At 39.6% G+C, this 23,152-nt stretch overlaps 1 protein-coding gene across 5 annotated transcripts in view; it reads right to left on the bottom strand.

Annotated features, from left to right (window-relative positions):
• Nucleotides 1-23,152, bottom strand: part of EDA (ectodysplasin A) — a 431,757-nt gene that overhangs the window by 8,033 nt on the left and 400,572 nt on the right. For all 5 annotated transcript variants that reach the window (XM_045472684.1, XM_045472686.1, XM_045472687.1 and 2 more), the window contains exons 3-6: nucleotides 13,443-13,466; nucleotides 2,922-3,101; nucleotides 1,497-1,531; nucleotides 515-566 (exon numbers count right to left, since the gene is read on the bottom strand). In XM_045472684.1, coding sequence (XP_045328640.1) covers nucleotides 515-566; nucleotides 1,497-1,531; nucleotides 2,922-3,101; nucleotides 13,443-13,466 — 291 coding nt within the window. The remainder of the gene's footprint in view (nucleotides 1-514; nucleotides 567-1,496; nucleotides 1,532-2,921; nucleotides 3,102-13,442; nucleotides 13,467-23,152) is intronic.

Raw genomic sequence — 23,152 nt, 5'->3', positions numbered from 1 at the left:
AAATCCGTTTTTTTTTAACCTCCTTAAACCTGTTTCACCTTTTTATAGATACTAGCATCTCATACTCCGTAGAGAGTCTAAAATGCTCCCACCTCACCCCAAGAAAAACTCCCTCCACCCATTTTCTGTGGAGACCCGTCAGACAAGAAGAATTTAATTTTCTGTAGTTTTACCTTCTCTAGTTTGTATTGGGAAAATGTTGATCAAACTACACATATCCCCATGGTGACTCTGATACAACCTGCTTCTCCCAGGAGTTCCCAGGTTCGATGATGTCTCAAGTCCCTTTCAGCTTCCTCATCAGTGATTGTAAATGGAATTGGTATGTAGTGATGGGTCTCAGTGCAAGCAATTACCCAGGACGGCCAGTAGAGGGCAAATGGCATGCAGAATGGCCCCCTACCGCCAAGGGTACTTAGCAGCCCAGGAGGAGCTAGGCTGGTGATTACCTGAAGGCTAGAGGTAAGGAAGAGGAGAAGCTCCTCTTGGGGAGAGAGTCTATTTGGACTCTTACCATTCTTGACTTGAATTGCTGACCCTTGGCCCTGTAGATGCACCACAGCTGGCTGGGAGGATGAGAAGGACAGAAAGAGTAGTCACTGGGAGTAATGGCTTCTTGCTTAGCCACCAGTTTCCATGTTTTCATCTCTGACTTCTACTCTCCTTTCATATCCCAATTCTGATCTGTTTCTCCTGTCTTGGGATGCCAGTGACCACATCTCTGCTAGTGAGTAATATGATTTGTAGCTGTGCCACTTCCTAGCTATGTGCCCTCAGCAGAATGGAATGCCTCTGAGCCTCATTTCCCTAACTGTAAAATGGGGATTTTAAAGAATCTCTGTCTGGCCTCTCTCACAGGGATGTCTGAAGATCAAACGAGGTGATGGATATAAAATTCCCTGCAAGCCATCAAGCACTGTGCAGCTGTGTACATTTATAACTGTGGCCAAACAGCTGTAGTGAGGGAGGGCTGAGATGAGATGAGGCAAGGCAGCAGAACTTGCCAATAGACAAAGATTAGGAAGCTCTAAAGACAAGGGAGGAGCCCTTTGGGCCTTTAAGGCAGAAGCCCAGGCTGGGTTTGGCTTGGAGCTGGTTGGCTGATTTTCAAGCTCCTGATCCTAGGCGGTCTGAGTGCCTGAGTGCCAACAAGGTGTCTGGGGTAGCTGGGAAGTTGGAGGCTCAGGTCGATAGGCCTGACTGGCATCTCATTTCAGCTGACTCCTGAGCTTGGATATGGTGACCCTCTGTCTTCTGTGCAGTGGGGGGTGGGGGGGAATGGCCTTGGCAAGACTCAGTTCCCTTAGTTAACGGCAGGCCCTGGGGCAAAGCTTTTCTGCTCATAGATGAGAGGGGGCTGTGAGTGAACCATCTCAGGAGCTCCAGGGTATCCTTACAAAACAAAGCCTCAGCAATTTTAATAGGGAGCAAATTCTAAGGTGGCTCTAGCCTGTGGCCTTCCCTCCTCCCCAGGAAGAAAGCAATTCCCAGCCAACCTGGTTTTCTCGAGGTCCAGCTTTATCAGCAGCACCTGCAAAATAGGACAGGACAATCAGAGGGCATGCTCCTTCTACTTCCCTTTCCCCTTACCTAGGCAGCCAGTGGCAGTGAGACTTGCTTTGGGCAGCCAGGCCTGGGGATAGGGGAGGATACCACTTCCTTCTGTTACTTGTCCCTGACCTGTCTCTTCAGAGGGCCTAGCATCCAGCGGGGAAACTGGCCTCTTGCTAATGCTGGCCCAAGGCAAGCCTCACTGTGCACCCATAAAGACAGATGAGAGAGCAGTCCTGCCACTGTGTGACCCTGAGACAATGTTACTTGCTTCCTTAGTCTTTTGCTCCCTTTCTTTAATTTTCTTCATAGACAGCTTTGCCATTTGTAAAGATCTTGCTTCTTTAATCAGGTCTCTCCTCTTCTAGGACATGAACTCCATGGGAACAGGGACCACTTATCAATCTATCTCTTGTATGTAGAAAATGCTCAGTATCTGTGGAAAGATTGGATAAAGAAAAAAAACCCCTCTATCTCCTTCTCTTGTGGTCACAGTAATGTTGATTAGCCCCACTTGAACTATGAGTCAAAGACCCAGAATTTTGGGGCCTAGAGAAATCAGTTTTGTAGAGAGTCCATTTCTTTAAAGCCCCAAGATACAAGAGGGGAGCAGGAGGAGGAAATAACAACTGACCTAAGCCCTGGCAGTCTGACTCCTGTCAATTCCAATTAGGCAGGTTTGGACTGGCATCTATACCTTTTGGATGCCCTTCTGGGCCCAAGGGAAAAGATGCATAGAGATTAGATGCTATTTGAATGGGCAATGTGGTGCAGTAATGATGTAGTGCAAGAGGCACTTGGTTCCTCAGTCTCAGTGACTGCATTTGCTTCTTCCACAGTCTGAGGGACTTTTAAGTTTCCAACTGCTTGACTACCAGTGACTGTTTTTCTACCTCTATGGGAAAGGCATGTCAGAGTTCATGGGAGGAGACTATTATAAAGCTTGCCACTTTTTCTAGTCCCCAACATTCCTCTCCATAGCCTGCTTCTAATCAGACGCCGGCCATGTGGTGATAGATGCTGAAAATCAGAACAGACCAAATCCACCCCCCACTGGAACTCTGATATATACGAGTTTACTTGCTCAATACAGGGAGGCCTAGAGTCAGGGAGGGATTGCGATGAAAAGGTTGAGAACAGGTGGCCTGTCCTTGACATGTTGGTATACACAGGAAGTTAGAGTAGGGCAGGCCCTCCTGCCTTCTTACATTCCCAGCTCTCCATGGAGCTGGGAGCTGGGAGACCTGCTTTTCTTACTGCTCACCAAAGCCATCACCACCATTTGAAACTTCTCTCAGGATCACCTACTCCTGCTCTTTTAAGGTACTTGCAAGGAGCCTGGGGGCAGGTGGAGAGACAGAGGAACTCACCAGAAGGTCCCTGGAGGCCAGGGGGTCCTTGAGGACCAGGAGGACCTGGAGGGCCAGGTGGTCCCATAACAGTTGTTCCTGGAATTCCAGGAATTCCAGGAATTCCTGGGGGTCCTTGGGGTCCTGGAGGTCCTGGAGGTCCTGGAGGGCCATTGGGCCCAGGAGGTCCTGCCTTCTTTCCTAAAAGACAAGATTTAGTGTTAAATTTGTAGTTATTGACTGATAATATACTGTCAGGAGTTCTACAGACTTCTAAGGAAACAAGGTCAGCCCTCTGGGAATTCCTGCTGTAATAAAGGTAAACACCTTTATTACACTATACAACACACACACACACACACACACACACACACATCCCAACCCTCTTTCATGAATAATTATTTACAGAACTGGTTTGAAGATATAGAAATAAATGACCCTTAAGGAGCTCAGTCTACTAGGAAACAGACACAGCCACAGGATAGTATAAGTGCTATATTAGTGGCAAAATTAGTAGACAAAATTTTTAAGAGGTCAAAGAAGGCTTCAAAAAACAGGTTACATTTCAGCTGAGTCCAAAAGATTAGAATTACCAAGTGGCCAGACTTGTGGGTCACTTTTTAGAATTGAGAATTAGGCTATAGTTAAAGAGTGTGGCTTTCATATTTACTGCTCAGTTTGGTGGAATTGATGCAGATGACAAGAGGGAGCTAGGAGGACGGCCTGACCTTGGGAATAATATCAACTCCAGGAAGGTTTCCTAGAGAAGTCAGGATGTACAGGAATTAGGGCTTGGTATAGAGGTGGTTGTAGCTGCAAAAGAGAAGGAGTTTGGGAGATGAGAGGTTGGGGGGAATGGGGAGAGAAGGAGGGAGGGAGGGAGAGTGGGAGGGAGGGAAAGAGAGATTAAAGGAAAGAAGGGGAGGTGGAGAGTAGAAAAAGCTAAAGAGGCAGTTGGCAGGTTTTGCTTTTTCAGCTGACCTCTCTAAACCCTATTTTTAAAGATCTCTGGGAAAGGCACTTCTGCAAAGTCCCTTGGTAACATGTTCCAGTGTTTATCACCCCCTCACTGTTAGGAAGTTCTTCTGTATATTTAACTGAAATTTCCTCCTGTGGCAATTGAAGCTCTTATTCTATTCTTTGTGTAGATAGAGAATAATAGTTACCATCATACACATAACCACCTTCATATGCTCAAAGACATTAAATCACCTATCAACCTCCATTTTTATAGGCTGCATAATGTAGCTTCCCAACATCTTTCCTCAGAGGCCTTATTCTCTCGAATGTATTATTAATCAAACCCACCAACTCCTCCCCTTTTCCTCCTCACTGTCCTTTCAGAAAAATCCTGGCCCTTCTATTCTATATTCCAGTCTTTCCAACATTCCCACCAGGATGTAGCTATTTGACTGAGTCATAACTGTGGTCTTGAACCAAAACCTGCAAGTCCTGTTTACTTCCTTGGCTCTGTGCAGCCCAATTTACCCACTGCAGGTAGCCATAGAAGGGGTGTCTTCTTCCCTTCACTACTTTCTCACAATTTTGTGGAAATCCTAGGAATACAGGGCTTTGATCAGAGACTCCATGACAGTATCTCCACCAGTGGTACTCTCTTAGTTTTAAATGTAACCTTCTTAAATCTCACTTAAACATCTCCTTAATAACTCTGACTCCTTACTCCCCAGACTCTTAGGCAGGAGAATCGTGACCTAGTTTATCAGGCCCTCCTTTAAAAATAATGCTGCATTTTCAAGAAACTCAATCCCTATGGCAATGCCATTCAAGAGGCCAGTTGTCCATGTCTAACCACATCTGCATTTGGAATGGAACAATGGGGTCACTGTGGGGCTCCTTCCCCAGGGAGGAAAGGAAGGTCCAAAGAGCTTCTCTCCCATGGAGTGTCCCTGGAGCCTTAAAGACCTAGAGGCAGGAAGGAGCTTTAGTGTTTTCCCTGCACGTAGCAGCAGCAAAAGATTGGATCTGCCCAGTTTCTAGATTAGCCAATTTCAAGATGCTGAACAGGAAAGCCATCTCCCTTCAGATTTGGGCGGCTTCCAAGTCAGGCTTATTCAGTGCCCAAGTTTCAATTCCAGCTAGTGCAGTGGAAAGAACACAAAATCTGTAGTCAGGAGATAAGGCTGTAAGCCCCAGGTCTGCCACAGACGCACTTTGGGCAAATCCCTTCCTCTCCCTGAGCCTTAGTTTCTCCATTAGTGAAACGAGGAGCTTGGCCTTGATGATTTCTCTCAGTTTCCTCCCAAGACTGAGGTTCCATAAGGAAGAGTGACTTAACCCTGGCAGTCAGGAAACTGCCCTAGCCTGGTTGTAAGGTTTGTTTCTCCATATTGTTCTCTGGGTGGCATAGATGTAGAGGAAGGTGCATATTAGACTGTTCTAAGTTCCAGAATTTTCAGGCCTAGCTGATTTTTCAAGCTAGAGGGTGTTCTTTGGGTACAAACTTCAGTGTCAAGACTGTGAATCTCTTGTGATTGCTAATGTAATGTTGGAAGAATTACAGCCAGAAACTCCTCTAGTCAAAAAGAATAATGGTTGCAGCATAAACAGAGGATGTTCACTTATGAAAATGTTGGAAAGCATTTGGAAAAAAGCTCCTGCTGGGATCCAGTTCTGCAGCTGGTCCTCTTTGCTCCTCTGTAACCAGGCTTAGGCATGTGTGCTTCTCACATTTGCGTAACTTCCAGAAAGTTGGCCCAGAGAGAAGCATGTGCAAAATGACCTCTGGACGAGAGGATGCATTTAGAGGGTTGAATTCCTTCTCCAGGTTTCCTTACTTTAACAGGACACTTCATGACACAAAAGCCCATAGACTTCTGTACTTAGAAATTTATCCTGTGCAGTCTTAGATGGAAGAGTAATCTCATTCTTTTCAAAGCTAAACTTCACAGAAGGGGCATTTCCCTAACCTTTTAGTGAAAACCAAATTGTTGAAAAAACAAATCAAAGCAAGTGAGTGAGAATGAGAGAGATGGAGGGGGCGAGGGAGGGAGAGGGAGAGACAGAGAATGAGTGTGAGTGAGTTAGTTATAGAAGGGGAAAATTCTATTAGAGATGGAAATTAAATGAACAACTCAATTTACCTCTTCACGCATGTGCCTATTCACTGTGTCCAAGGAAATCTGTATTAAGTGGCTTCTAAATCACTTTCAGTCAAAGTAAATGTTTAAGGTCTATGTGCATTCTCCTTCCAATAATGGCCCATACAAGGTAGCAGTGCTAAGCAGCAATCCGAGTCCCTGCCAGAGGTATTGCATTCTATGGATTGTAATTACAGGGCTTCTAGCCTGGACAATTGCCTTCTATTGTCACTAGCAGTTGTGTTCTCTCAGTGCTCACTCACTGGAGAACATTACAACTGGGTGCCACTCCCCACCACACACATAGCCTATAGTACATCACTAGCTTACTTGCAGTTCCACCAAACATGCCATGCTCTCATCCTTCTGGGGGATTTGAATATGCGGTTCCCTTTGCTGGAATGTTTTTCCCCCTCTTTCTTCCCCTCTCCTTCAAAGTCCAGGTTAAATACTGCTTTTTCCCTTTCTTTCTTTCTTTCTTTCTTTCTTTCTTTCTTTCTTTCTTTCTTTCTTTCTTTCTCTTTCTTTCTTCCTTTCTTTCTTTCATTCTTTCTTTCTTTCTTTCCCATTTATTCTTGAAGAAGAGAGAGAGCACAAGCAGGGGAGGAGAAAAGAAAGAGGGAGACACAGATTCTGAAGCAGGCTCCAGTCTCTGAGCTGTCAGCACAGAGCCTGACACGGGGGCTCGAACTGACAAGCCTTGAGATCATGACCTGAGCCAAAGTCAGACATCCAACTGAGCCACTCAGGCACCCCTTTCTTTCTTTCTTTTTTAATGCTTATTTATTTATTTATTTATTTTGAGGGGGGGCTAGGGGCAGAGAGAAGATCCCAAGCAGGCTCGGCACTGTCAGTGCAGAGCCTGATACAGGGCTTGAATTCATGAACTGAGATCCTGACCTGAGCCAAAATCAAGAGTCGGACAGATGCTTAACCAACTGAGTCACCCAGGCAGCCCTGTTTTTTTTTTTCTTAGATGTGGTTCCTTACTCCACCAGGGAGAACTACATGTTCTTTCTCTGTGCTCCCACAGCACGCTGTTCATGCTTCTATGATAGCATTTTTTACACTGTAATTATTTGTGTGTACTTCCACTATTCAAGATAGAGGGCAGGCACCACTTTTCTTTTTTCTTTCTTTTTTTTCCCACTTTTTTTTTTTTTTACCTCAGTATCTCTATTTCTGATAAATATAACATGCTTATTCATTGTTTAGTTAATGGGTGAAAAAAAACAAAACAAAACTAGTAGCTGTAATTAGAAAGTGTTCCTAAGTCTACCTATTAAGAAGGAAAGTCATCCCTGGACTTGTGTTAGGAGCAGAGAGTATCCTTGTTAAAGCCAGGTGAGCTTTCTACATTTATTATAATTTCCATTTTTAAAAATTAATTTATTTTTTAATTTACATCCAAGTTAGTTAGCATATAGTGCAACAATGATTTCAGGAGTAGATTCCTTAGTGCCCCTTACCCATTTAGCCCATCCCCCCCACAACCCCTCTAGCAACTGTTTGTTCTCCATATTTGAGTCTCTTATGTTTTGTCCCCCCTCCCTGTTTTTATATTATTTTTGCTTTCCTTCCCTTATGTTCATCTGTTTTGCATCTTAAATTCCTTATGAGTGAAGTCATATGATATTTGTCTTTAACTTCACTTAACATAATACTCTCTAGTTCCATCCACGTAGTTGCAAATGGCAAGATTTCATTCTTTTTGATTGCCGAGAAACACTCCATTGTGTGTATATAGATACACACACACACACACACACCCCACGTCTTCTTTATCCATTCATCCATCAATGGACATTTGGGCTCTTTCCATACTTTGGCTATTGTTGATAGCACTGCTATAAACATTGGGGGTGCATGTGCCTCTTTGAAACAGCACACCTGTATTCCTTGGATAAATACCTAGTAGTGCAATTGCTGGGTTGTAGGGTAGTTCTAGTTTTAATTTTTTGAGGAACCTTCATACTGCTTTCCAGAGTGGCTGCACCAATTTGCATTCCCACCAGCAGTGCAAAAGAGATCCTCTTTCTCTGCATCCTTGCCAACATCTTTTGTTGTCTGAGTTGTTAATGTTAGCCATTCTGACAGGTGCGAGGTGGTATCTCATTGTGGTTTTGATTTGTATTTCCCTGATGATGATGATGTTGAGCATTTTTTTCATGTGTTGGTTGGCCATCTGGGTGTCTTTTTTGGAGAAGTGTCTATTCATGTCTTTTGCCCATTTCTTCACTGGATTATTCATTTCTTGGGTGTTGAGTTTGATAAGTTCTTTATAGATTTTGGGTACTAACCCTTCATCTGATATGTCATTTGCAAATATCTTCTCCCATTATGTCAGTTGCCTTTTAGTTTTGCTGATTGTCCCCTTCACTGTGCAAAAGCTTTTTATTTTGATGAGGTCCCGATAATTCATTTTTGCTTTTGTTTCCCTTGCCTCCAGGGATGTGTTGAGTAAGAAGTTGCTGTGGCCAAGGTCAAAAAGGTTTTAGCTTGCTTTCTCCTCTAGGATTTTGATGGCTTCCTGTCTTATGTTTAGGTCTTTCATTCATTTTGAGTTTATTTTTGTGTATGGTGTAAGAAAGTGGTCCAAGTTCATTTTTCTGCATGTCACTGTCTGGTTTTCCCAGCACCATTTGCTGAAGAGACTGTCTTTATTCCATTGGGTATTCTTTCCTGCTTTGTCAAAGATTAGTTGGCCATACGTTTGTGGGTCCATTTCTGGGTTCTCTATTCTGTTCCATTGATCTGAGTGTCTGTTTTTGTGCCAGTACCATACTGTCTTGATGATTACAGCTTTGTAATACATCTTGAAGTCTGGGATTATGATGCCTTCAGCTTTGGTTTTCTTTTTCAAGATTGCTTTGGCTATTTGGGGTCTTTTCTGGTTCCACACAAATTTTAAGATTGTTTGTTCTAGCTCCATGAAGAATGCTGGTGTTATTTTGATAGGAATTGCACTGAATATGTAGATTGCTTTGGATAGTATTGACATTTTAACAATATTTGTTTTTCCTATTGAGGAGCATGGAGTATATTTCCATTTTTTTGTGTCTTCTTCAATTTCTTTCATAAGCTTTCTATAGTTTCTGGTGTGTATAGATTTTTTCATTTCTTTGGTTAGATTTATTCCTAGGCATTTTATAGTTTTTGGTGCAATTGTAAATGTGATTGATTTCCTGATTTGTCTTTCTGTTGCTTCATTACTTGTGTATAGGAATGCAACCGATTTCTGTGCATTGATTTTATATCCTGTAACTTTGCTGAATTCATGGATTGGTTTTAGCAGTTTTTTGGTGGAATCTTTTGGGTTTTCCATATAGAGTATCATGTCATCTGCGAAGAGTGAAAGTTTGACCTCCTCCTGGCCGATTTAGATGCCTTTTATTCCTTTCTGTTGTCTGATTGCTGAGGCTAAGACTTTTAATACTATGTTGAATAACAGCGGTGAGAGTGGACATCCCTGTCATGTTCCTGACCTTAGGGGGAAAGCTCTCAGCTTTTCCCCATTGAGGATGATATTAGCAGTGGGTCTTTCATATATGGCATTTATGATCTGCAGGTATGATCCTTCTATCCCTACTTTCTTGAGGGTTTTTATCAATAAAGGATGCTGTATTTTTTCAAATGCTTTTCTGCATCTATTGAGAGAATGATATGGTTCTTGCCTTTCTTTTATTGATGTGATGAATCATGGTAACTGTTTTGCGGATATTGAACCAGCCCTGGATCCCTATAAATCCCATTTGGTCGTGGTGAATAATTTTAAAAATTTTTTTTAATGTTTATTTATTTTTGAGACAGAGAGACACAGAGCATGAACGGGGGAGGGGCAGAGAGAGAGGGAGACACAGAATCGGAAGCAGGCTCCAGGCTCTGAGCCATCAGCCCAGAGCCCGATGCAGGGCTCGAACTCATGGACCGCGAGATCATGACCTGAGCTGAAGTTGGACGCCCAACCGACTGAGCCACCCAGGCGCCCCAATAATTTTTTAAATGTATTGTTTGATCCAGTTGGCTAGTATATAATTTCTATTTTAAAGGAGATATGACAAAAGTTAAAAACTACATGCTTGATGTAGTAATCAAAGCAGTATGGTACTGTAATAGACACATAGATTAATAGAACAGAATAGGAAACCCAGAAATGAACTCACAATTATATGGTCAATTAATCTTTGACAAAGCAAGAAAGAATAACCAGTAGGAAAAAGAATGCCTCTTTAACAAATGGGGTTGGGAAAACTGGACAGCAACATGCATAAGAATGAAATTGGACCACTTTCTTACAGCATACACAAAAATAAATTAAAAATGGATTAAAGACTTAAATGTGAGACCTAAAACCATAAAAATGCTAGAAGAGAACACAGGCAGTAACTTCTCTGACATTGGCCATAGCAACTTCTCTCTAGATATGTCTCGTGAGGCAAGGGAAACAAAATAAAAAATAAACTATTGGGACTACATCAAAATAAAAATCTTCTTCACAGCAAAGGAAACAATGAACACAACTAAAAGGCAACCTACAGAATAGGAGAAGATAATTGCAAATGACATATCTGATAAAGGGTTAGTATCCAAAATATGTAAAGAACTTATAAAACTTAACACATAAAAGCAAATAATCTGATTAAAAAATGAGTGGAAGACATGAATAGACATTTTCCCAAAGAAGACATACTGATGGCCAACAGACACATTAAAAGATGGTCAACATCACTCATCATCAGGGAAATGCAAGTCAAAACTACAATGAGGTATCACGTCACACCTGTCAGAATGGCTAAAATTAATGACACAGGAAACAACAGGTGTTGGTGAGGATGTGGAGAAAGGGGAACCCTCTGGCCTTGTTGGTGGGAATGCAAACTGGTACATCCACTCTGGAAAACAGTATGGAAGTTCCTGAAAAGGTTACAAATAAAACTGCCCTAAAGTCCAGCAATTGTGCTACTAGGTATTTACCCAAAGAATACAAAAATGCTAATTCAAATGAATACATGCACCCCGATGTTTATAGCAGTATTGTCTACAGTAGCCAAATTATGGAAATAGCACAAGTGTCCACTGACTGATGAATTGAGAAAGAAGATGTGATATGGATGGAGCTAGAGAGTACTAGGCTAAGCAAAATAAGTCAGTCAGAGAAAGACAAATACCATATGATTTCACTCACATGTGGAATTTAAGAAACAAAGCAAACAAGCAAAAGGAAAGAGAAAGAGAGAGAGAAAGACAAACCAAGAAACAGATTCTTATCTATAGACAACAAACTGATGGTACCAGAGGGGAGGGGGTATAGGTGAAATAGAGGCTGGGGATTAAGGAGTACACTTGTGATAAGCACCAGGTGATGTATGGATTTGTTGAATCTTTATACTGTACACCTGAAACTAATATTACAGTTTATGTTAGCTAACTGGAATTAAAATAAAAACTTAAAAGAAAAAAAGGAAAAAAATCAAAAGAAATTATCAAGCCATGAAAAGACATGGAGGAACTTAAATGCATATTACTAAGTGAAAGAAGCCAGTCTCAAAAGGCTACATACTGACATTTTGGAAAAGGCAAAACTAAAAAGACAATAGAAATATTAGTGGTTGCCAGTGCTTAGGGCAGAGGCAATGATGAAGAGGCCAAGAACAGAGGATTTTTAGGGCAGTTAAACTATTCTGTATAATACTGTAATCTATGGGGATCTATGTCATTATACATTTGTCAAAACCCATAGAATGCACAGCACCAAGATGAAGTCTAACGTAAACTATGGACTTTGAGTGATAATGGTATGACAATGGAGGTTCATCAATTACAGTAAATGTACTACTCTGGTCCAAGGTGCTGACAGTGGGGGAGGTTATCCACATGTGGGGGCAGGGAATATATGGGAACACTCTGTACTTTCCCCTCAATTTTGTTGTGAACCTAAACCTGCTCTTAAAAAAAAACTATTAGAAAAAAAACATACATGCTTAAAAGTCAAATTTACTTTCTTAAATACATAATATCTTGGTGAGTGCCCAGGCCCAATGGAGAAAGATTTCCTCACTGATCCCAGCTCTTGGCTTCTTTTCCACCTTTGCTCAGATGAGGTCCTCAGGAGGCCAGACTATTCCTCAGTTTCTTTACAGTAGCAACATAGGTTTTCCATGTGGGCCATGGTACTTCAAGCCACCAGAGTACCCTAGTACTCAGAGAAGTGGCAGGCAGTGGCTGACACCAGTCTTTTTGGACTACTCTGGGATTGGCATACTATGAAGCTCCAGAAATCTTAACCGAACCATTTTGGTTAAAGCGTTTTAATGAAAAATCATTAATTTCACTCTTTTTTCTTTCTATGTAGGAAAACAGAAACAAATAGGTATTTAAAACTGGTTTTGTAGTTTCTTTTTCTTTCTTTTTTTTTTTTTAGTCCTAAGGAGTGGACCATATTGCCATGTTGCCTACTTTTGTGTTTTGGAACTTGTTCTGTCTTTGGGTACTCTTTGTATGTATGTCTGTATACTCTTCAAGTATGCAAGTGCTTATACAAGCTCTTGGACTAGTCCTGTTGGAAGTATATCAGAAACTTACTGACCCAACAATGGCAAAATGGATCTGCTCAATGAGAAGCTTCTTTGAAAAGACTAAAAGATCAGGGTATTACTTCAGCCTAGTTTTTCCATCACAGAGAAAATGATATTGAAACTCCAAAGCAAGAAACATCTTCCCTGACTGAGACATAGGATGGGGATAGCTTTTAGGCCAAGAATAGGGTACTGACATCTTTCAGAAGGTAGTATATCTAGTCCCCACAAGCTGTCTCAGGACTTAATTCATCAGGACTTAATTTACAGATGATCAGTGATTTGATAAAGGAGAGCAAAAAAAGGACAAAGGAGGACAGGGAAAAGAGTAAGGAAGAATGAATAAAAGAGATGTAAATTTAATTGTATGAAAGAGGGAGCAAGAAAGAAAAATAAAAACAACTTTCATACGCTGCTAGAGTAGCAATTTCATGGATCATCACCAAAACACAATCTCTATTTCTTGTTCCACAGAAGCTACAATATTCGAGAAGATCACAGGTGATTGAATAAATCAATGAACAAACAGCATTGAAAGACTATATAAAAATCCTACTCCCTTTTTTTCTTCTAAATTTATTTATTTACTTATTTATTTAATTTTTAAATTAAATGTTTATTTACTTGAGAGAGGGAAAGAGAGAGAGAGGGAGGGAGGGGGAGGAGCAGAGAGAGGAGGGACAGAGGATCCCAAGTGTGCTCTGTACTGAGAGCAGACAGCCTGATGCGAGGCTTGAACTCACGAACTGTGAGATCATGACCTGAGCTGAAGTCAGATGCTTAACTGACTGAGCCACCCTGGTGCCCCTTTTCTTCTAATTTTAGAAAAGACATGAGAGCAATTTCATAAAATCAGGAGCTTAACTTACCCTTTTTCTTGTTTTTAACTGGACCTGTTAAAAAAAGAAAATGGAAAATTAAGTTACTGGACATTAACAGAGAGTGTTTATTCTCCAAGACAGTCACAGGAGAAACTCCCATGACATTGTAGAGTTGGAGGGAGCTCCACACCAAAGGTCAGGTTATTGGCAAGGTATCTCCCAACTATCAGACCTCCCCAGTCTGTTTGTGTTTTTTTACTACTGTAACAAGAAAGGTATAAGAAAGATTCTTCCTTAGAGAGAAAAATCTTTCAGGCTCAGTCTTTGCAGCGAGGGAATGGGTAGTTCTTCATGGGGATGAAATGCCCATAAACACAGAAGTCAACAACCATTCCTGAGATTGAAGACTCATGCATTCAGGTGAAGAACTGATATGAAATCTCATGCATTGAAGCTAAATGGAAAAAAGGGTCATTTTCATGGAAGGAGCAGAAGCAGCAGCAGTTTACTTTTTAGTCACTTACTGTGATTTAAATTTTAGTTATTAAAACAGTGTGACCATAGTACATTCATGTGGGGACCACATGCACTCCCACTGTAATTTACTATAAGTTAACAGACACTTTTAAAGAAGTGTCAACAGTTTCACTGACAATGAGATCACAGGCATTTTCTTGGAAATTACTTCTAAAGAAAACAATTCTCATCAATTGAGGACACTCAGGAAACCCAAGGTTTTTCTTACATGGTTAGGTAACGACCACTCCCCAAACACAATTTAGGTATCTCCCAGACATGTTTTTCCCTCCTGGGGACCCAATTCTCTTCATTCTGTAGGTGGATTTGATTTTCTTCAGATACAGGTGTTTAAAATCTGTTCCAAACTCCCATGAAGACACTATTGGACAACATTAAACCACTGTCAGTGCTCTCAGGAGCTTACAAAAAGAACACCAAGCATTTGCATATTGTTTTATAGTCTATAAAACCAATTTTCATGTATCATCTCATTTTATCCTTGCAACAAGCCTAGAATGATCTTTATAAGAGCAGGCTCTAACAGAGGCAGGCTCAATCTGAAGTCAATCTGGAGGGCCACGAGTGTGGCCATGAAACCTTATATAGGTCCCTTGAAACCAATGTCTGTGTAGACTCCCCTTGCAAAATAATTTTATTTTCATAATTTTCCTGCTAAATTTCATGTGTAACAGTAGGAATTATTATGTGCAGGGTGTGTTTTACATTGGGTTTAGCAACCTGCACACTTAAGGTCATAACTCTCCATTCTTTTTCCTCCTCCCAGTCCTTTGTATTCTTTCTCTGGGGCTTATCCTTTATGTTTCTAATGGCATTGACAGCTCTTGACAATGTGCAGGTAGGTTCTGGCAAGGAAGCATGGCTACACAAATACTGCCGACTAAGAGGCAGCACTCAACATGAGAAGGGCCATGTCCTTGACCAGAAAAGCTATTTGAGGAACAATTTACACAGAAAAGCCCAGTCCCATCAGCCAGCTACCAGCCAGCTGGTCAGCTACCTCAGCCTGGCAGAATGGTGATATGGTAGCCATTGCAGCAACACTGCACTCATAGACAAGTTGTGCTAGCCCTGGACAAGTTTCTAACCATTTTAGCTGGCTAGAGGTAGCATTGTTACATCATACTTCAAAGCAGGTTTTGAGGAAATCAGACCATCACCAAGCAACCAGCCCTCACCACGCATGACTATGGAAGGCAGCACAGTAAATAATGAAACACAACTCTATCCTGAAAGAATTTACAATTGGATACGAAAATACTAAAGAGGGGAGACCTAAGGGAATATACTGGCTAGTTGAAAAAAAAAGCTTCCTGGAGAAAGTCTGAACTAAATCAACAACAGAAAAGAGGGAAAGGGAAGTTAAAAAAAATGTTCTAACTTCTATTGTGTTTATATTGTACATATATAAATGCATACATATGTACATAAAAAGGAAGAGAAAAAAGAAAAAATATTTTTTAAACACAACTATTTTTATTCCATTCTTTTCTTCTTTTTTTCAGTGATTCTTATTTTCAGTGATTCTTATAGTTTCAGGTGTATGACATAGTGATTGGACAACTCTATAAGTTATGTTCACCACAAGTGTAGCTACCATCTGTCACCATACATCTCTATTAAGATATTATTGACTATACTCCCTATGCTGTATCTTTTTATTTTTTTAATTTTTAATGTTTATTTTTGAGAGAGAGAAAGAGAGTGCGACAGGGGAGGGTCCGAGAGAGAGGGAGACACAGAATCCGAAGCAGGCGCCAGGCTCCGAGCCTTCAGCACAAGGCCTGATTCCCTATGCTGTATCTTTTACCCCTGTGACTTATTCATTCCATAACTGGAAGCCTGTATCTTCCACTCCCCTTCAACCATTGCACATCGCCCTACCTCTCTTGCCTCTGGCAACTCTCACCTTGTTTTCTGTATTTATAGCTCTGATTCTGCTCTTTGTTTATTTATTAATTAGTTTTACTTTTTAGATTCCACTTGTAAGTGAAATCTATGGTATTTATATTTCCTTGTCTGACTTATTTCACTTAGCATCATTATACCTTCTAGGACCATCAATGTCACAATTTGCAGGATCCCACCACTCTTCTGTGGCTGAGTAATATTATTTCTTATTGTTTTGATTCTAGTGATTCTGATGAGTGGTATCTTCTTGTGTTTTTGATTTATATTTCCTTAGTGATTAGTGATGTTGAGCATCTTTTCATGTGTCTCTTGGCTATCTGTATGTTTTCTATGGATAAATGTCTATTCATGTCATCTGCCCATTTTAAATTATATTTTTGGGGGGTTGAATTGTAAAAGTTCTTTTTTTAAGTTTTTATTTTAGTTTCAGTTAGTAAAATACAGTGTTATATTAGTTTCAGGTATACAATATACTGATTCAATAATTCCATACATCACCTGAAGCTCATCATAACAACTGCACTCCCTAATCCCCATCACTTATTTAACCCATCCCCTCACCCCCTACCCTTGGGTAACCATCAGTCTGTTGACTATAGTTAAGAGTTTGTTTCTTGGAAACAACAGGTTTTGGCCAGGATGTGTAGAAAGGGAAGCCCTCTTGCACTGTTGGTGGGAATGTAAACTGGTACAGCCACTCTGGAAAACAGTATGGAGGTTCCTCAAAGTTAAAAATAGAACTACCCTATGATCCAGATATTGCACTACTAGGTATTTACCCAAAGGATACACAACTATATATTTGAAGAGATATATGCACTCTGAGGTTTATAGCAGCATTATCAACAATAGCCAAACTATGGAAAGAGCTCGACTATCCATCAAGTAATAAATGGATAAAGAAGATGGGGTATGTGTGTGTGTGTGTATGATGGAATATATATATATATATATATATATATATATGATGGAATATTACTCAGCCATCAAAAAGAATGAAACCTTGCCATTCTATGTGTGTGTGTGTGTGTGTGTGTATATATATATATATATATATATATATATATATATATATATATGATAGAATATTACTCAGCCATCAAAAAGAATGAAACCTTGCCATTGGCAATGACATGGATGGACCTAGACAATGCTAAGCAAAATAAGTCAGGCAGAGAAAGAAAAATACCATATGATTTCACTCATATGTGGAATTTAAGAAGCAAATAGATGAACACAGGGGAGAGGGAAACAAAAAAGAAAAATGAGAGAGGGAAACAAACAAGGAGAGATTCTTAAAGATAGAGAACAAACTGAGGGTTGACGGAGGGAGGTGGGTAGAGGATGGGCTAAATGGGTGATGGGTATTAAGGACGACAATTGCTGGGATGAGCACTGGGTGCTGTATGCAAGTGATGAATCACTGAATTCTACTCCCGAAACCACTGTATGTTAACTAGAATTTAAATACAAAGCTAAAAAGAAAAAAAAAGTTTATTTCTTAGTTTGTCTTTCTTTCTTTTACCCCTTTGCTCATTTGTTTTGTTTTGTATCTCATCATGGTTTTGATTTGCATTTCTCTGATGATGGGCAATGTTGAGCATCTTTTCATGTGTCTGTTAGCCATCTGGATGTCTTCTTTGGAAAAATGTCTATTCATATTTTCTGCCCATTTCTTAACTGTATTATTTGTTTTTTGGGTGGGGAGTTTGATAAGTTCTTTATATATTTTGGATACTAACCCTTTATTAGATAAGTTCTTTATGTATTTTGGATACTAACCCTTTATTAGGTATATCATTTTCACATATCTTCTCCCATTCTGTAGACTGCCTTTTAGTTTTGTTAGTTGTTTCCTTTGCTGTGCAGCTTTTTATCTTGATGAAGTCCCAGTACTTAATTTTTGCTTTTGTTTCTCTTGCCTCTGGCAACATGTCTAGTAAGAAGTTGCTATGGCTGAGATAAAAGAGATTGCTGCCTATGTTCTCCTTTAGGATTTTGATGGTTTCCTGTCTCACATGTAGGTCTTTAAGCTATTTTGAATTTATTTTTGTGTATGGTGTAAGAAAGTGGTCCAGTTTCATTCTTTTGCATGTTGCTGTCCAGTTTTCCCAACACCATTTGTTAAAGCGACTTTTTTCCATTGGATATTCTTTCCTGCTTTGGTGAAGATTAGTTGACCATATAGTTGTGGGTCCATTTCTGGGTTGTCTATTCTGTTCTGTTGATTTATGTGTCTATTTTGTGCCAATACCATACTGTTTTGATTATTATAGATTTGTGATATAACTTGAAGTCCTAATTGTGATACCTCCTGCTTTGCTTGTCTTCTTCAAGACTGCTTTGGCTATTCAAGGTTTTTTTGTGGTTCCATACAAATTTTGGGATTGTTTGTTCTATTTCAGTGAAAAATGCTATTGATAATTTGATAGGGATTGCATTAAATGTGTAGATTGCTTTCGGTAGTATAGACATTTTGAGAATATTTGTTCTTGGGGCACCTGGATGCCTCAGTTGGTTAAGTGTCTTACTTCGGCTCAGGCCAAGAGCTCACAGTTTGTGAGTTTGAGCTCTGTGTTGGGTTCTCTGCTGTCAGTGTGGAACCTGCTTCGGATGCTCTGTCTTCCTCTCTCTCTGCTCCCATCCCACACACTCTCTCAAAAATAAACATTTAAAAAGTTAAAAAAGTAATATTTGTTCTTCTAATCCACAAGCAGGACTGTATTTCCATTCTTTGTGTCATCTTATATTTCTTTTATCAGTGTTGTACACTTTTCTGAGTACAGATCTCTTATCTCTTTGGATAGGTTTATTCTGAGGTATCTTATTATTTTTGGTGCACTTGTAAATGGTATTGTTTTTTAAATTTCTCTTGCTGATGCTTCATTATTGCTTTATAGAAATGCAACAGATTTCTGTATGTTGATTTTGTATCTTGTGAATTACTGAATTTATCTATCAGCTTTAGCAGTTTTTTAGTGGAATCTTTCAGGTTTTCTACATAGAGTATCATGTCATCTGCAAACAGTGAAAGTTTTACTTCTTCCTTGCTGATTTGGATGGCTTTTATTTCTTTTTGTTGTCTGATTGCTGGGGCTAGGATTTCCAGTACTATGTTGAATGAAAGTGGTGAGAGTGAACATCCTTGTTTGTTCCTGACCATAGAGGAAAAGCACTGCTTTTCTCCATTAAGGATGCTATTACCTGTGGGTTTTTCATATATGGCTTTCATTATGTTGAGGTATATTCCCTGTAACCCTACTTTCTTTAAGGGCTTTTATCATGAATGGATGTACTTTGTCAAATGCTTTTTCTGCATCTATTAAAATGATCATATGGTTTTTCTCCTTTCTTTTTTTTAAAAAAAAATTTTTTTTTTCAACGTTTATTTATTTTTGGGACAGAGAGAGACAGAGCATGAACGGGGGAGGGGCAGAGAGAGAGGGAGACACAGAATCGGAAACAGGCTCCAGGCTCTGAGCCATCAGCCCAGAGCCTGACGCGGGGCTCGAACTCACGGACCGCGAGATCGTGACCTGGTTGAAGTCGGACGCTTAAACGACTGCGCCACCCAGGCGCCCCATCTCCTTTCTTTTATTAATGTGATGTATCATGTTGATTGATTTATCAGTATTGAATCACCTTTGCAACCAAGGAAAAAAATCCCACTTGATAGTGGAGAATTATTTTTTTAATGTATTGTTGGATTTGGTTTGCTAGTACTTTACTGAGGATTTTTGCATCTATGTTCATTGGGGATATTGGCCTGTAGTTCTCTTTTTCTTGTAGTGTCTTTATCTGGTTTTGGTATCAGATAATGCTTGCCTCATACAATGATTTTGGAAGTTTTCCTTCCATTTCTAGTTTTTGGAATAGTTTAAGAGTAATAGCAATGAACTCTTCTTTAAATGTTTGGTAGAATTTGCCTGTGAATCCATCTCGTCCTGGACTTTTGTTTATTGGGAGTTTTTTGATTACTAATTCAATTTCTCTGCTGGTTGTTGGTATGTTCAAATTTTCTATTTCTTCATGTGTCAGTTTTGGTAATTTATTTGTTTCTAGGAATTTATCCTTTTCTTCTAGGTTGTCCAGATTGTTGGTATACAGTTTTTCAAATATTCTCTTATAATTGTTTGTATTTCTGTGTGTTGGTTGTTATTTCTCCTCTCTCACTTGTAATTTGATTTATTTGGCTAGAAGTTCATCAATTACATTGATCTTTACAAAAAAAAAACAGCCCCTGGTTTCATTGATCTTTTGAACTGTTATTTTTCTTCATTTCCATTTTATTTATTTCTGCTGTAATATTTATTTTTATTATTTTCCTTCTGTTGGTTTTAGGTTTTGTGTATCGTTCTTTCTCTAGCACTTTTAGTTATATATTTATGTTGTTTTTTGAGCTTTATCTTCCTTTTTAATGTTGGCATGTATTGCTATCAATGTGCCTCTTAGAACTGCTTTTGTCTCATCCCAAAGGTTTTGAACCACTGTGTCATTTAAATTTGCTTACATGTACTTAAAAATTGTTTAAAAAAATTTAATGTTTACTCTTGAGAGAGAAACACACAGAGTGCAAGTGGGGAGGGGCAGAGAGAGAGAGAGAGAGAGAGAGAGAGAGGGAGGCACAGAATCCAAAGCAGGCTCCAGGTCTGAGTTGTCAGCACAGAGCCCAACTCGGGGCTTGAACTCACCAACCACGAGATCATGACCTGAGCCGAAGTTGGACACTTAACTGACTGAGCCACCAGGCAGCCCTAAAATATTTTTTTAATGTTTGTTTATTTTTGAGAGAGAGACAGAGCATGAGTGGGGGAGGGGCAGAGAGAGATGGAGACACAGAATCTGAAGCGGGTTCCAGGCTCCAAGCTGTCCACAGAGCCCAACGTGGGGCTCGAACTCACGAACCATGAGATCATGACCTGTGGTGAAGCGTAACTGACTTAGCCACCCAGGCACCCCTTACATGCACTTTTTTATTTCTTCTTTTATTTCTTGGCTGATTCATTCATTGTTTAGTAGCATGTTTTTTTTTATCTCCATGTACTTGTGGTCTTTCCAGATTTTTTTCTTGTGGTTGACTTCTAGTTTCTTAGCATTGTGGTCAGAAAAGATGCATGGTATGAATTCTATCTTTTTAAATTTGTTGAGGCTTCTGTTGTAGACTAATATATGATCTGTTTTAGAGAATGTTCCATGTGCAGCTGAAAAGAATGTGTATTCTGCTGTTTTAGGATGGAATGTTCTGAATACATCTTATATCCATCTGTTACAGTGTATCGTTCAAAGCCATTGTTTCCTTGTTTATTTTCTGCTTAGATGATCTGTCCATTGATGTATGTGGGGTGTTAAAGTGCCCTACTAATACTATATTATTATTGGTTACTTTGTATTTGTTATTAACTGTTTCATGTATTTGGGTGCTTTCTTGATGGGTGCATAAATATTTACAATTGTTATAGCTTCTTGTTGGATTGCCCATTTATTGTTATATAGTGTTCTTCTTTATCTATTGTTACAGTCTTTGTTTTAAAGTCTGTTTTGCCTGATATAAGTATTGCTACCTTGGCTTTCATTTGACAATAATTTGGATGATAAATATTTCTCCATCTACTCACTTCCACTCTGAAGCTGTCTTTAGGTCTAAAATGGGACTCCTAGGGGTGCCTGGGTGACAGTCTCACTTGGCTCAGGTCATGATCTCACAGCTCATGAGTTCAAGCCCCACACTGGGCTCTGTGCTGACAGCTCAGAGTCTGGAGCCTGCTTCAGATTCTGTGTCTCCATTTCTCTCTGCCCTTCCCCCACTCTTTCTTTTTTTCTCTCAAAAATAAACATTAAAAAATTTACAAATAAAATAAGTCTCCTGTAATCAGCATATAGATGGACCATGTTTTTTTCTTTTACCCATTCTGTCACTCTATGTCTTTTTATTGGAGCATATAGTCCATTTCCAGTCAAAGTAATTATTAATAGATATATATTTATTGCCATTTTATTACTAGTTTGTGGTTGTTTCTGAAGATTTTCTGTGATACTGTCTTGTCTTTCTCTCTTTCATTTTTGCTGAATTTCTGTGGTGATATATTTGGATTTCTTTCTCCGTATTATTTGCATATTTATTAGTATTTTTGATATATGGTTACCATTTGGTTTGTATACAACCTTTTTTGCATATAGCAGTCTATATTAAGTTGATGGTTGTTTAAGGTTAAACCCATTCTCCACTCCTCTCATCCTCATGTTTTAGGTATATGGCATCATATTTTATATCCTTTTACTTTGTGAGTTTTTTGACTGGTATCTATAGAAATACTTATTTTTACTGCTTTCGTGTTTCCTACCTTCATGCTGCCACTTTTGTTCTTTCCTTTTGACTCAAAGAGTCCCCTTTTATATTTCTTATAGGGCTGGTTCAGTGGTCATGAACTCCTTTAGTTTTTATTTGTCTAAGAAACTCTTTATCTCATCTTCTATTCTTAATATAGCCTTGCTGGATACAGTATTCTTGGCTTCAGATTTTTCCCATTCAGCACGTTGAATGTATCAGGACCCTCCCTTCCGGCTTGGGATGTTTCTGCTGAAAAATCAGCTGGTAGCTTTATGGGGTTTCTTTTTTTATGTAACTGCTTTCTTTTTTTTTCTTGCAGCTTTAAAAGTTTTTTCTTTGTCAGTATATTTTACCTTTAAATTTTTAAAATTTGTTTATTTATTGTTGAGCAATAGAAACAGAGTGTGAGCGGGGGAGGGGTAGAGAGAGAGGGAGACACAGAATGCGAAGAGGATCCAGGCTCTGAACTGTCAGCACAGAGCCTGATGCAGGGCTCGAACTTACAAGCTGTGAGATCATGACCTGAGCCAAAGTCGGATGCTCAACCAACTGAGCCTCCCAGGTGCCCCTACCATTTTGATTATAATATGTCTTGGGTGGATTTGGCTTTGTTGATTTTGTTTGGGATTTTCTGTGCTTTCTGGATCTGGATATATGTTTCTTTCCCCAGATTAGGGAAGGGAAGTTTTTAGCTATCATCTCTTCAAATAATTTTTCTGCCCTCTTTTTTCTCTCTTCTTCTTCTTCTGGGATTCCTATAATGCCAATGTGATTACATTTGATGGATTCACTGAGTTCTCTAAGTCTATTCTCATTATTCATAATTCTTTTTTCTTTTTTTTTCCAGCTTGATTATTTTCCATTACTCCATCTTCTAAGTCATTAATTCATTCCTCTGCTTCTTCTAGCCTGATGTTCATTCCATCAAATGTGTTTCTCATTTTGTTTATTGAGCCTTTTATCTCTGGTATGTTATTGTTTA

This window comes from Leopardus geoffroyi, chromosome X (genome assembly GCF_018350155.1).
Source record: "Leopardus geoffroyi isolate Oge1 chromosome X, O.geoffroyi_Oge1_pat1.0, whole genome shotgun sequence".
Taxonomy (NCBI): domain Eukaryota; kingdom Metazoa; phylum Chordata; class Mammalia; order Carnivora; family Felidae; genus Leopardus; species Leopardus geoffroyi.
Note: the sequence above shows the minus strand (reverse complement) of the source record. Positions and strands in the feature narration are given on the sequence as shown.